At 39.0% G+C, this 15719-nt stretch overlaps 1 protein-coding gene across 1 annotated transcript; it reads left to right on the plus strand.

Annotated features, from left to right (window-relative positions):
* Nucleotides 1-551: 551 nt before the first annotated feature.
* gpr173 (G protein-coupled receptor 173) lies at nucleotides 552-14566 on the plus strand. Its single transcript, XM_058785403.1, has 2 exons — nucleotides 552-1679; nucleotides 9337-14566. The coding sequence occupies exon 2, from the start codon at nucleotides 9569-9571 to the stop codon at nucleotides 10730-10732; it is 1164 nt and encodes a 387-aa protein (XP_058641386.1). The 5' UTR covers nucleotides 552-1679; nucleotides 9337-9568; the 3' UTR covers nucleotides 10733-14566.
* Nucleotides 14567-15719: the final 1153 nt, after the last annotated feature.

The following is a 15719-nucleotide window of genomic DNA, read 5'->3' on the forward strand; positions in this document are numbered from 1 at the left end:
ACTTTTTAAGGTAAGTGGTTGCAATCCATTTATTTTAGCTACATTTAAATAAACAAATTTAGCTGACTAACTTTCAACAAAATTTGTTTATTTAAATGTAGCTAAAATAAATTGATTTCAATAAAATGATTCATTGAATTTTAGTAAATTCAATTAATCTTTTTTTTTTTTTCAGTGTAAGTACAAAAAGTAGGCTACATATTTAGTTAAAAGTACATATTAGTAGCCTAATTTTCTGACAGGATATTATCCATTGTTAACCCTAAAACACAAGACAACACAATGGCTATGAAAACGAGTAAAGTCTGGACTTTTAATAAAAATGTAGCCTACTTAGGCTATTTTGATGCCAGTCTCCATCGCCCACCCAATTCAAAAGGGTAAACAAATATGAAAATGTAATTCAAAACTACAAAAAGACAGCCTATATAAATGCCATCTATTTGTGAAAATGCTAATTATATATTTTTAAACAACACTGGCCATTTAAAAGTTGTCTATGTGACTTCAGTGCACCACTGTGACTATGTTGGGGAGAACAGCGTCAATGAGGATGCCGAAAAATCCCGAGACATTTCCGAAGGGATCCGATCCAGAGAAAACCGAGGTAGAGCGCAGAGACGGGAGCCGCTGTTTCCAATTCACCATCGCAGAAGAAGAACCCATTTCATTTCGTTCATTTTTCGTTAACATTCTTAATTCAGCGATGGCACCAGGACACTGACGGTCATGGCGAATTCCCGAGCAACGAATCGGGTCTGACTGCCATGTGTGATCCATCTTTTTTGCGCCTTGCATCACAGACCGTACCAGGCTTATGCATTTTAAATATATAGGGCGCTTACATGTACTGTGTACATGTCTCCACATAGAATGACTACAGTATGTGAGAGGACAACGCTGATGCCAATGGATATACCGAGGGATGATGCGTGATAAAGCGGATTTATTCCCGTCGAAGATAAGATGTGTATCGGTGTGGCGTGGGAGAAAATGTCTTTGGCTCCAGCCAGAAAATGAAGATGGGGAGAAGCGCCTTGTTCTGTAGCCCAGTAGCGAGAGCCAGTCGTTATTTACACATCTAAATCTGCGCACAAGATAATGACACTGACGCTGTGTCTCAGGATTAAACAGTACCACAAAACACAGCGGAAATAGAGTAATTGTGCTATTAAACTCTGTTTGATTTAGTCACCGTGTGATGGGAATATACTGCTAAGGCTTGGCCTAGCTTTATGGAAAACCCGAAGACATGACATGCACACGAAAAAAGAGGAAACGATATTTTTTGTTTTTTAAAACCCGTATGTCTGTAATATTCCAGCTTCTGGCATAATATTGTTTAAACCGTTCAGCAAAAGACTTTCCAGTGAAACAGATATTGTTTCTGTTTTTCAGACGTGACCATTCCCTGTATTAATTAATTCATTAATTTTTTTTTTTTTTTTCCCATTCTCTGTTGTTCATAAAGGACGTCGAGGTTCATCTTGGATTACAATTTGGATTCATGTGCGATTCCTTGAACGCGTTGTGTCGGGTCGAAAAAACGCATTTGCACCTTTTTGTGTGTGTTTTTATATTTTATTTATTTTTATTTTTTCATATATTTGCAACAAGCTCCTGTTAAGGCCTACCATCGAGACAACATCCATTGTCTGGAGGAAGATCGAGAATTATAGGTAAGAGCTCTATCACATTATGAACCTCCTATTTGATGTTTATCATATGCTAATTAACTATAAAATGGGGAATAGCCTACAAATGCGCGAGCATTTAAATAATAACAAATAAATAATAGTAGCCTAATAATAAAAAAAACATAAGTGACTCTCGTCATGACGCATACTATGTACTGAAGTGAAATGCAGGCCTGTTTTATGCATTTGTTATTTCATTGTCCCTCATGCAAACACGCGCAAAGCGCGCGCGCGGAATAAGACACACACAGAGAGGGAGAGACGCTGTAGTTGTTCATGATATCTAATGATAACCATGCAGGTCACAATGCTCAACACATCCAAGAAGATGGGAATCGCACCCAAGAGAGTTAGATAACGAAATATCAGTGTAACACTGTCTGGGACTGTAGGCTATATGCGCTCCGACACTGTCCATACGGGTCATTTGCACTTTTGCGTATTGGCTGTGCGGGTCACGTCATTAGCTCTAGGTAATTCATTATTTTTATATTCTTTCATGTGTTTGAAGGAAAACCATCGACAACGCACGCTCTGTAAAATAGACTCTAGTTCAATAAACGATTTATGTAGGTATATCAGTGTGGCGCATCACCAAGCGCACCGATAACCCAACGCAAATGAAGATGAAGGAGATACGAAAAAAAAAAAAACGTTTTATAAAAGCTAACCACGAACGACGGGATCACATTGTTCTTTCTGTATCGTATCAAAACGATAGGTGTGGGAGAGTCGAAATGATTCAGGCTCGTTTGGTTGGTGAATTCCGCGTCGCCTCCTCCCACCGAGACCACGGTAGCGATATTCACTGCTGTTGCTATCCAGCCTTTTACCTCCAACCAACTCCCTTTACATCTGACTCCTCCCAACGACATCGAAGGCCTTCTCACTATTAATGCGAGATAAGAGCACACTAAACCTCTGGAGGGAAATATTAAAGACTCAGAATAATTAATTTAACACAATGATAACCCAAGGGATGACAACTGTAATGGGTACAATGTAGCTAATGTTTGTGTGTGTGTGTGTGTGTGTGTGTGTGTGTGGGTGTGGGTGTGTGTGTGTATGTGTTCATTCCTAAGTGTGTGAAAAAAATATTTATTCTACTGAATATTAGTCTGACAAAAAAGTCTATTTTGATTTAAAATCTTGTAAATATCAAATATTATTCAACCGTTATGTAAAATGCCTTTAGGAGGTCTTTACATAGGGGGAACATGTATCACAATATACATTTCTTTTTTATTCACTTTCTGCATGTCATTACCTCTCTCTTTTTTTTACTTTTTTCAGGTATCTTACAATATTAGTACAGGTAGGCCTAAATTTCATCAGTATATCTGGTTTGGGCCCATTTGCCCATTTATCTTAACTGTATGTTTTTAAAAAAATCCCTAATACTATTATTTCAATTATTTAATAAAGTAATTTGCTTGAAAATATATACAATAGCAACAAATATGTAACATGTACAAAAAAATCTATAATCAAATCTAACCTTTTGGCATTGCACATAATACACTTATGGGCTACAATAACAGTGATAAATGGGTGTTAAGGCAAGTGTTGTGTTGCTATATAGTGAGAAAACAAAATGAAAAGGATTTTTGTCTGTAGGGACTATATTACCATACTAGACCATAAGGCACATTTAAATTCATTAGATTACATGAAGGCTGCAGCAGACCTGATAGTGCTCAAAATATATAGCTACATCCCATACTGAATATCTGAGAGACTGTTAAGGGCCTATCAAAGAATTGTGGAGGATAGGAGGATAAATTCTCTTTCATTGAGTAAAATGAAACTTTCATCCGCCCTCTTTGGAATGCGTACATGTCTCCCACGAGTCTATCTAGAGCTGAGAAAATAGAGAGGTGAACTTTCACTTATGTAGGTGACAAGAACGACAGTAGCAGCTCTGACACATCCAAATAAGCCACATTCTTGTTTAGCCCTTTATTTCACAGAACAAAGCACGAGCACATTAGCATTTACTGTGGGAACAGTCCGTATGCAAATTGTCATCTTTGGACCATAAAAATGTTAATATTCCCCCTATACCAGGCCACTTAACCGCTTATTTTGAAGTGAGAAATGTGACATTAAGCGCTTGGGAAACAGTTGTTCAAGTTTCGTATTCCTTGAGCCTTTCATCTTTTATTTGCATAAAGGTAAGGTTAGGTGACGCGCATGTAGCACGTTACGGGACTTAATATTTATCATATTTATAATTACATAGTTGTCATAACGTTGCTACAATTGAAAACATCTTCTGAACAATAACAAAACTTCAACTACCTTTCTGAAATTAAATCACAGTGAAACTGCCAGTTCAAATAACACTTGTAACTGATGTAAAGCGGTACAATTTGTGAACCGGTCACAACAGGATGTCATGGTATAGGTTGTAACATTTTATCTTCTCTCTGACAGAAACATTCACTTTAGTCTCCGTTCTGGCTGATTATTCCTCATGAGTGACACTTTCCTTCTCAGCTCACCTCAACGCATACAATTCTGAGTTTCACATACACCGCACAAGGCAGAAGGACCCTGTAGCCTAGCAACAAGCAGCTGTAATTGCTGTGACACAAGTGAATTAGTGTTTCTGCTCTAAAACAATGGGTCGGCGCAGTTCTATCTCCTGTTGGACTAGGATATTCGGTGACTTTGTCATCAGCTGGCATCTACTTTTAGCTTTCTCTCTACCAGAGGCTATTAGCCAGTGAGGGTTAGCACAAATGGCTCTTTAAATGCTGCCAATAGCACCACAGCAGGTGAAAGTATACACCTGAATTCATGGATCAATGCTCTTTCACATTGAGAGAGTTGGATAACGCTAGCTTGGCTGTTCTACGCCACAGCAGGGGACGTGTCTGTTTGGCAAGTATGCATGCCCTCATCTAAATACCATCAACCAGGGGCTGAGACTGGCTTTTTGGTACGTGGGTGCAAATGAGAAAGTCTAGGTTAGTTGGAACTTCCAGAAACATTTGGTAAAAAGTGGGCCGAAATTAATCACGCTATATATCTACATAGTTCAGGCCATCACTATCACTATATATGCCAAAGCTTTTTCTTGAGGCTCTGCTGTCACCTTCAGTGCAGACTGAAAAAGATTTACCATCCCCTAAGTCTTTCATTGGCACCCCATCCCCCTTGCCCCCGCATCCTAGGTCCACATGCCTATACTCAACACATAAAAAGTGATGTGTTGTAGCCTAGCAACAATGAGGTAATTACCATGAAAGACTAGTTGCTGGCATGCCATGTAGCGTGTGGTGGAAACAGCTGATCTACTCGGCACTAAGGGGGAAGCAGAAGATGTTCCTCAGCATGTTACAGCAGATGCTTACAGGAGCCCTGCTTATCCCATTCAGCAGACTATTGATTGATCTGTTTACTGATGGTGGACACAATTAAAATATCTACTGTGGTGCAAGGTGCGCTTTTTTTCCATTCTTTCTGAAGCTCTTTTTTTAGGATTTTACATTTGGTGCAAGCACTCGTGATTAGGAAGAAGATTATATTTATTGTTTAAAGAATTGACTTATGTTAAATGAGTAAGACGATAATATTTTAGTTGATGTGACATGATCTATTTGAAATATTAATAATTAAGAATGGAAATATGAAAATGTGCTTTCCTTGGTTTTCGTTTACTTTATCTAAAATCACTGATATTTTATATTACTGAAATTGTTTTTTAATGCATATGCAATCCAGATGTAAATTAATTAATTTAACAGAATCATTATTTATCAAACATAAACTGTAGCTATTTCCTAACATCTGCCGTTTGCATGCAAAGTTAGAATCAAGCTACAGCAGATTTTGCATATCTGAGACACATTCTTTATCGTTCTGACACAATGCGAAACCAAATCATTGCGCCAACACTCTTTAGTAGCATACGCAGATTGTGCACAATGCCGAGGCTGCGCGAGCGACACAACCACATTATCTAGGTCGAATTTGGACTTGGCACCATTTCCGCTGAATGAATTCTGTTTTGTCTTTGGGTATTTTTTTCAATGTAAACATGCACTACACAACAGTCTTGTGACCGTTCCACTTGTTTTTCAGTGTCTCGCACACAGAGATGGGCACAAATACATCAAAATGTATTTAAAATAGAAATACAAAATACTGTGTGGAAAAATGTATTTAAATACAAATACAAAATACTGTGTGGAAAAATGTATTTAAATACAAAATACGGTTTTATACACAATGTATACACAAAATACATTTGAAATTGGCCATCCAGTGAAGTAGCACTATTAAGGCCTGTTTACACCAAGAATGATAATTATGAAGATAACTATATTAATGTATTCTATGTATACAATGCAGTTGTGTCATCTGTCACTAAATGCTCAAGCTCTTTAAAGCAGAAATGATTCCGATTGTCACTGTCAATGTTTTTATCATTCATCATTTTTTGTGCTGTTATGGTTATAGTTGTGGTGTGCTATCTGCTATTCACTTAGATTTAGGATGTACTCACACTAGGGCATCTGATCCATGCTTGAGCGCGATTGACCCCCAAAGTCCAGTTCATTTCACAAGTGTGACTGCTCTGTACCGTGTCCAGTTCATTTAACCATGCCCTAGCCCGCTTGAAGAGGTGGCTTGGGTGCGGTACACATGTAGCATGAAACAGTTAATTTACTATTTTTGTATGCGCTATTGTTATTATTATAACAGCACATATCTTTATTACTACTTGGATATCACACTTTTTAATTAATTTAATTTCGAGTACATTTAGATTTATAATGGGTCTGGTTCTCATCTTATTGATGAACAGGAAATAATGTAGTTGCCTCTGTAATAATCCTGTGATATCTGTCTGTTAGCGAAAGGAAAATCGCACTTGGGCTTTAGTAGCTACAAGGCAACTGTGCAATTTAGAACATTTTTTTTTTAATTAGTTATCTTTGTCTTGGGGTACACACACACACACACACACACAGAAAGCTGCTTATTACTCATTTATCCATGTTTCTTTATCGCTCTGACATGTCAATAGCTCCTGCCAACTAAAAGCTCCACAGATATATTTGCATACCACAATGATATATAAATGATATAGAAAAAGTTAAATTGATTTACACTTTATATCATCGCCAACATATATATTGTCATATTGCCATAGCAAGCAGTAATGATTAAAGTTTAATGAACACATTTGACTAGCTAGTTGATAAAACCAAACCAAGACCAAAAAAAAAAAAAAACTAACAAGACTGACTAGTGCTAATGCTATGTTCCCGTTGCTAGTGCTCTTTTTTACCCGCTGGGACAGGAATGCTTTTTTCCCACAAAAAGCGACGGCAGCCATAGTGCGCCAGAACGCCCACCACACACCAGCTTATTGGTGGAGAGGAGACAGAGTGATGAAGCCAATCAGCAGATATGGGGATTGTCACTCTGACAAGTTAAAATACAACCCAAATTCCGGATTTTTTAAAAATTTGAATAAAATGAAAACTAAAGGAATTTCAAATCACATGAGCCAATATTTTACTCACAATAGAACATATATAACATAACAAATGTTTAAACTGAGAAATTGTAGAATTTGATGCACAAAATGAGCTCATTTCAAATTTGATGCCTGCTACAGGTCTCAAAATAGTTGGGACGGGGGCATGTTTACCATGGTGTAGCATCTCCTTTTCTTTTCAAAACAGTTTGAAGGTGTCTGGACATCGAGGTTATGAATTTCTGGAGTTTTGGTGTTGGAATTCTTGCCTGATATAGGTTTCTACTACGAAGCTATGCTGTTATAATAGCTGCAGGATGCGATTTTGCAATGTCCTGCTGAAGTACACAAGGCTTTCCCTGAAATAGATGTATAAACCTTTATATACCTTTCAAAATTCATAGTGCCTTCCAAAACATGCAAGCTGCCCATACCGTATGCACTTATGCACCCCCATACCATCAAAGATGCTGGCTTTTGAACTGAACGCTGATAACACGCTGGAAGGTCTCCCTCCACTTTATCCCAGAGGACATGGCATCCGTAATTTCCAATAAGAATGTCAAATTTGGACTCGTCTGACCAACTCGCTTTTCCACTTTGAAACAGTCAATTTTAAATGAGCCTTGGCCCACAGGACACGACGGCGCTTCTGGACCATGTTCACAGATGGCTTCCTTTTTGCATGATAGAGCTTTATTTGGCATCTGCAGATGGCACGGCGGATTGTGTTTACTGACAGTGGTTTCTGGAAGTATTCTCGAGCCCATTTAGTAATGTCAATGAGAGAATCATGCCGATGAGTGATGCAGTGTCGTCTGAGGGCCCATAGATCACGGGCATCCAACAAAGGTCTTCGGCCTTGTCCCTTACGCACAGAGATTTCTCCAGTTTCTCTGAATCTTTTGATGATGTTATGCACTGTAGATGATGAGATTTGCAAAGTATTCCACAATCTTTTTACAGATTGGAGAGCCTCTGCCCATCTTTACTTCTGAGAGACTCTGCCTCTCTAAGACATCTCTTTTATAGCTAATCATGTTACAGACCTTATGTCAATTAACTTAATTAGTTGCTAGATGTTCTCCCAGCTGAATCCTTTCAAAATTTCTTGCTTTTTCAGCCCTTTGTTGCCCCATGCCAACTTTTTTGAGACCTGTAGCAGGCATCAAATTTGAAATGAGCTCATTTAGTGGATAAAAGTGTAAAATTTCTCATTTTAAACATTTGTTATGTTCTATGTTCTATTGTGAATAAAATATTGGCTCATGTGATTTGAAAATCTTTTAGTTTTCATTTTATTCAAATTTAAAAAAATGTCCCAACATTTCCGGAATTCGGGTTGTATGTTTAATATTTAAAAACTTCTCCAGACTCTGCGTTACTTTCCATTCCACATTTTTGTGTTGACAACCCATTACTATTTCTTTCTGACTGAAATGTGGGCCTTTAAATTGCTTGTAAACATACTGACAGTCCTGTAAAAGCAATAAATCAGTAAATTTGAAAGAAAAAAATATACAAAAAAGCAAATTAAAGCAGAATTACTTTTGTTATTTGTCTCATCTTTTACTTTGGGGATCATGTTTGACCAGCATTAGTGCAGTCTGAAACCTGAACAAACCAGAACAGAATGTTAATGTGAATAACAGTTTTTCTAGGAAAAAAATACTGAATTTTCCAGTATTTTCCCTATACATTTGAGAACCTGTGTGTTTCCACACATGGTAAATAACTCCAGATTATCTTTATTGATTGTTATGCTTTTTAAAATCTACTTTGCAGTTTTTGCCTTTATGAATTTGCCAATTATGAATTGCCATAGAGGTACTAGAGTTACTGTTTTTATTCAGCACCAGTAGTTTACTGTATTTGTGTGTTCTCCTCACTATGCCAACAAATTCATACATTTTTATTTGCAAAAACTTTATAATGCTGTAGTGGTATTGAGAAAAATCTCTCTTCTTTCCTGCATCAATATCACTTTACGCAATCTCAGTCTTCTTGACCTAAAAAAACTTTCTCTCAGGAATTACAAAAATGCTATACTTTCTCCCAAAATCAGTAGTGTTCGTGGCCTTTAAAGACCAGCATTTGTTTGTGTGAGAAAACAAGGGTAACAAATGTTTTGTTCTCTATTCATAGGTGTGGAGGCCAGAAGAAGTGGCACATTTGAAGGGACGCTCCAAAGAGAACTGTACAAAAATGGGGCAATGCAGATCAAGCTTCTCTCCTTCCATTTGAGACAACAACGAAAGGCAACCACGAGGACGGACAACAGCTCAGCCGGAGGAGGCGGAGGTGGAGGAGGGAGTGGAGGAAGTGGGTGTAAAGGAGGAGTTGAAGGAGGAGGTGTGCGATTTGAGCAGCAAAAGGGATGGCCAACGGAAACGCAAGCAGCGATGGGCCTGGGAACCCCTTGGCGGCCGTGGTGTCCACAACAGGTGGCGTGATGGGTGGAGCACCTTCCTCGGCCGTGTCTACCTATGTGAAACTTGTCCTTCTAGGCTTGATCATCTGCATCAGCCTGGTGGGCAACTTAGTGGTATCCCTGCTAGTGTTACGGGACAGAGCCCTACACAAGGCACCCTACTACTTTCTTCTGGACCTCTGCCTCGCCGACACCATCCGCTCGGCGGTCTGCTTTCCCTTTGTCCTGGTGTCCATCAAGAACGGCTCGGCCTGGACTTACAGCGTGCTCAGCTGCAAGGTGGTGGCCTTTATGGCCGTCCTTTTTTGCTTCCATGCTGCCTTCATGCTGTTCTGCATTAGCGTCACACGCTACATGGCTATCGCCCACCACCGCTTCTACTCCAAGCGAATGACCTTCTGGACCTGCGTGGCGGTGGTGTGCATGGTTTGGACGCTGTCAGTCGCCATGGCCTTCCCACCCGTCTTTGACGTCGGCACCTACAAGTTCATCCGCGAGGAGGACCAGTGCATCTTTGAACATCGCTACTTCAAGGCCAATGACACGCTAGGCTTCATGCTGATGCTGGCTGTGCTAATCCTGGCTACTCACGTGGTCTACATGAAGCTCCTGCTGTTCGAATACAAGCACCGAAAGATGAAGCCGGTCCAGATGGTTCCAGCCATCAGCCAAAACTGGACCTTTCACGGACCTGGAGCCACAGGTCAGGCAGCCGCGAACTGGATAGCAGGGTTCGGCCGTGGCCCAATGCCCCCCACTTTATTGGGCATCAGGCAGAACTTGCACAACCAGAACAGACGCCTGCTAGGCATGGAGGAGTTTAAGGCCGAGAAGCAGCTTGGCAGGATGTTCTATGTCATCACCTTGTTTTTTCTGGTGCTCTGGTCCCCGTACATTGTGGCCTGTTACTGGCGGGTCTTTGTGAAGGCGTGTACCATCCCGCATCGGTATCTTTCCACCACCGTGTGGATGAGTTTCGCCCAAGCGGGCGTGAACCCCATCATCTGCTTTTTCCTCAACAAGGACCTGAAGAAGGGCCTGCTGGCCCACCTGCCTCCCTGCTGTAGAACTCCACCTCAACTGCCCCGTGAGCCTTACTGTGTCATGTGAAGATGAGTGTTCATTCATAATGTTTTGGTTTTTTTTCTTTCTCTTCTGGATGGTTGGAGAGTGGACAGCCAGGGGGGAGGGAATAAGAAGTCTTTAAAGATGGAGACACGAACGAACTTTAAGAGCTGTTGTGGCCTTTGATTCAGTTTAAGATGCTTTAAAAGGGTGGATGTCACGGAATAAGCATCTACTGTCACCTTAATGATTTTAAGGGGGAAATGGGCTCTACGCTAATGTGTGGTTTGGTAAATCAACTCTAAACTGGTTTGAAGAACCGTATGTTTTGCGCTAGGGTGGTACAAATCAACCAAACTGGTGGTCTATTTTATGGTGAATGTATGAAGGCTATTTCAAATGGCTTCTCATGATCGATCTCAGCAAACATTACCATTTGGTTTGGCTCAGTATCTGTATCCCTTTACCAGGATCCTGAGGGCCTCGAATCAAAGATTTACAAAAATATTGTTCATGCCTTGTGAACAGCTGCACTCCTGGCAGAGTAATTTATATTATTTGAACTACTGATTCAAAAAATACTCTATGTGCATGTGTATTACCTTATCTTTAAGGGGAAACAAACTTGAGATTAAACTATTTTTAAGAATGAGTGCCAAGCATAAGCCTCGAGGAATGAATGAGGCTGACAAAAAAAAGACAAAGTTCCTAAAATTTATGCTAATTGGTTGGGCTGAATCCTTCCTGTGGCTCCATCAGGCAGGAATTAAGATGCTCATGAAAACAGTGTGTATACAAAAGCAACTTCCAGAACAAATGCTGTTTTCCTCTCAAGTTGATTCAAAGGGATTGCAGATGAAAGGAGCTGACTGAAAATATGAATCTGTGTGAAATATGGCCTATTCAGGTTTGTAGGCGCTCTTTCCCTGAGCAACATGTAATTTATTGTTTTTTTGTCTCTTTCTCTCTCGCAACTCTATTTATTAATTTATAAAATATTTTCTAGCATTGCACAAAAAAACTCATGCCCTTATAATTTCCATAATGAATCTGAACATATGACCAGTCTTATGATATTCAGAGCAAGAAAAGGTGAAGTATTTTACTGTAAGTTGTCTCATTTTGTGAAGAGACAGATCAGGACTGAGTGAAAATACTGATCTGTTAATGATGTATATCAGTTAAACAACCGATCGTTTATCCTTCCGAACGATTGCACAGGAGGTGTTGTAGAGGAGAAGTTACTTTGTCTTTTGTGTCTTGAATTACTTGAATGAAAGTTTGCTAGCCTATCGGAGCTATACAAAATCGAAGCGTTTTTATTATATGTGATTTTCATACATGTATCTTGGACGTTAATGAATTCAGCCTTTACATTTTCAATCATATGTAAGTGAAAGGTAGGTTGCATTAGAGGTATTTCAGTTTGCATTTACTATGTGTTACATGCTAACACATGGTATGTTGAAGTTGTTGGTCGGGTAGTAACAAGGAACCTAAAGTTGAATGTTTGTGCTGGATTGAAGTCTGACGGTATAATTTGGCCTCCTATTAACCAGAAATCAAACAAAAATCTAATTTTAATCTTGTAATAAAAATATGAATGTGTTTGACATAAGGAAAATAAATGAGCTGTTAGTGGAATGTTTAGATTTATTTTTTAAAGTATTCCATTTCATTAGGAGCTAACAAGTAGGTGAACTAAATTCCAAAATGCGTTCAGTGTCAAATGAATTTCCCTTAATATTTTGCACACAACTCAAGAAATCATTGATCAGCCACATGCTTTCTCTGGCATATTTTGACTTGAATCAGAATGCTGACCAATGCAGACAGGACAGATTGTAATATTTCTGTGAATGTTCAATGAGATCTCTCTGTCGGTAGGCGTGGATTGGTAGGAGCGATCAGACTTTCTTTTTCTGAAACCTGTCATTGCGAGAACACTGAAAAACAGCAGAAAAACATCTATTATGAACAGAAAAAGAGGAATAATTCTTTCTGTTGTCTGCATTTTATGCCTTACTCCATTACCAAGGTTTAATGTTACCAATGCAAGAATGATCTGAAAGCTGTATGCTTCTATAGACACCAATAAATCATACTAAAACATATGCTGGGGAAAACACAACACTGTGTATTTGTGGATTATCAGAGGACATGTCTCGCTGCCCTTCACAAGCCTATGGGTTGCGGGTAAAAAGACGGCTGCATTATTGAATTTGCGAACTGCGACACTTGGGAGTGTACAATTTTGCTCAGTTCTCTGGAGAGACTTGAACTTACGACGAAAAAAAAACGTGACACAGAGACATATATTGATTTTCAGTGGAATTAAAAGGAACCTCTTGGATTCTTAAGGATTTCTTTGAGACTTTTTTTCTTCTTCTTGTCTTTGGGTGGGACTGGGGTGGGGGAGAGTATGTGAATGACGGTTTGGGCTATTGTTGTATTCACTTGTGAATAGGAAATTGCTTGGGTCGGTGTTAGGGTTGGGTGAAACGGATGTGATTTTGTAACGAGCAAAATGCCTGGTAGAACATTTTTAGTTGCTTCAGGCATCTTATCTTTTGTAAAATAACTGTGAACCTCTGTGTAATTTCATGTGTATTATATGGACAACGCACTAACTTCAAGTGGGGGCGGAGTGAAGGGTGGGGTTACGACCCTTGATCGTCATCTTTTTACCACGCATGTGTGTGTGAGTGTTTACGCTGAGTATGAGTGTGTGGATTGAACTGGGTACTCATGAGGAACAAAGCAAAGGTGAAAGGTCAGAGACACAGCATCTGATAGGAACCACTCCTGTAGTTGATCCACTAAAAATTCCCGTTTTCATTGATACAACACAACTGTGAAGATTACAAAGAGCTGAGCCTTAAACAAGACATAATGTTGATTAAAATCAACAGGGAATAAGGATCACAACCAACACTCAAAGAGGAATGCATCTTGTTTACCACATCTTGAAATACATGAAAACAGACATCAGTCATTGCTTGGCAATTCCAGCCTTACAAAGATTGCTGAATATAAATAAATCATTTTTGTTAAAAAAAAAAAAAAAAAAATGGATCAATTAGAAATATATGCGGCTAATGAATGTTGATATTCAAGTTGCTCCTTGGATTTTAAGCAGCAACTGACCATTTTAGTGTTAACAATTTAGTTAATCAATCATTTTTTTATTTTATCTGCAATTCTGGGGTCTTTTTCACCCCACTATTGATAAAACTAACGGTTGTACACAAAGAACTGCATACTTTTAGGTAAACAAATTAAATAAAAGAACCCTGGATATGTTGAGGTGAGACCATGACATCTATTTTGAAAAGCTGTATTAGACAAAAATGAGTTTGAGTTTAATTATTCCAATGCATCTAATTTGCAGGCAAAGCCTGTTACATAATTGATTTGTGGTAAGTTTTACTTATACCTGTGTCTTACTTTTTTGCCTTTTATATTAATTATTGATAGTGCCTGACTTGATCATAAAATCATGATTATGATTAATCTCTCATAATTGCCAAATCATAATATGTGAACCTGAATGAGTACATGATTTTATCATGCTGGCTCTCTGAACTGATGAAAGAATGAAACAATCTGAATGAAAAACAGCTTCAATATGACAAGCCACTCACACAGCTAACTATTACAAGAGCAATAGACAGCACCTATCCATCATGGGATGAAATTTATCGGACTGAAATTTTAGTTGAGCAACTCGGGAGTTGTTATTTGTGAATGCATGATGAGTGAAGAGGGTAAAGGAAAAACTGGGGAGGGGGTGAGGAGGAAACGCGAGTCAGCTTTCAGATATCTTGATCTGTAAATCAACAGGATTTTTTTTCCAACATGACAATAAAAGTTTACTTTTGTTGCATTTTTGACTCCTAATGTTATGTGACCTTTTATTCAGTACAGTAAGAAATATTCTTGATTGAGTTTTACAGTCTTTATTATTTTGTCAACATTTCTGTATCCTGAATTTTGCCATTTCGCAGACACACAGCTTGGATTATGAGTTGACCTTTGACCTTAATCTGCCTGATACTTATGTCTGATGGTCCGCACTGCAGAAGGGCCAGAGTGAGTCAGCTAAAATGTGTCAGAGTGACAGTGAACATTTCCCCTTGATAGTTCAACAATTTACATTAACCTTGTATCAGATTTTCATAAGAAATCAATTTTCCTCTGATCTTTCCAATTACAGAATATGTGCATGAGCCTCTAATAACATCATATTGTAGAAGTCTTGATGTCTCTATGGCCGCCTCAGTAATATTGTAATCTAAAGGTTCCATGGGAGTTCAACAGTGAAGTGATAAGCAGCATGCGGTGAGTGAACATTAGTCCACTCGGCGTGAGATTGGCCATGGTTAGATGCTCAGACCATATGTGTGAGGTCAACTGTTTAATGTTTGCCAGTCTGCGCTTAGTGAGGTTTGATCCACAACAAATCCAGCAAATCCAATAAAGGCAACAACTCGCCCTCAGACTCATGGTGGAAGGAAAGAGGAGAATATTCGGATGTTATGTATAGAGTAACATATATGTAGGCTCTACAGGGGAGAAGACAACTATGAAAAAGAGGTATGGATAGATAAATGAACAGAATGATAGCAGGAAGGAAGACTTCAACAGCAGAGAGAGGGGAACAAGAAAAAGCGCTGGCCTGGAGGAATCTCACCTCCTCATGGGAGGTTAAAGCTGAGCTGAGCTGAGCTGACTGTCTGCCTGGCCCAAGCTGAGGATTCAGGCCACAGATCAAGCAAGGCCAGATGACTCAATCTGTAAGGTTCCCATATTCACTCACACATTATTGCTGTTTTATCTTGTAGCTTTATAGCTATATGTATACTGTATATTACATGGATAGAGACAGCTGTATGAGACCAGCTCCAAAAGTCTTGTGTCTACAGTTCACATTAATGGAACATCCCACTCACAAAATCCTTCTGTAACTTAAAAAGTACTTTTTTTGGTGTTTATAACTGCTTTGTTGGCATTTTATCTGTAGAAATTTGCT

This window comes from Onychostoma macrolepis, chromosome 08, assembly GCF_012432095.1.
Source record: "Onychostoma macrolepis isolate SWU-2019 chromosome 08, ASM1243209v1, whole genome shotgun sequence".
Taxonomy (NCBI): domain Eukaryota; kingdom Metazoa; phylum Chordata; class Actinopteri; order Cypriniformes; family Cyprinidae; genus Onychostoma; species Onychostoma macrolepis.

What these genes read in the sequence shown, in the direction of transcription:
- gpr173 (XM_058785403.1), top strand. Translation starts at nt 9,569, where the DNA reads ATGGCCAACGGAAACGCAAGCAGCGATGGGCCTGGGAACCCCTTGGCG.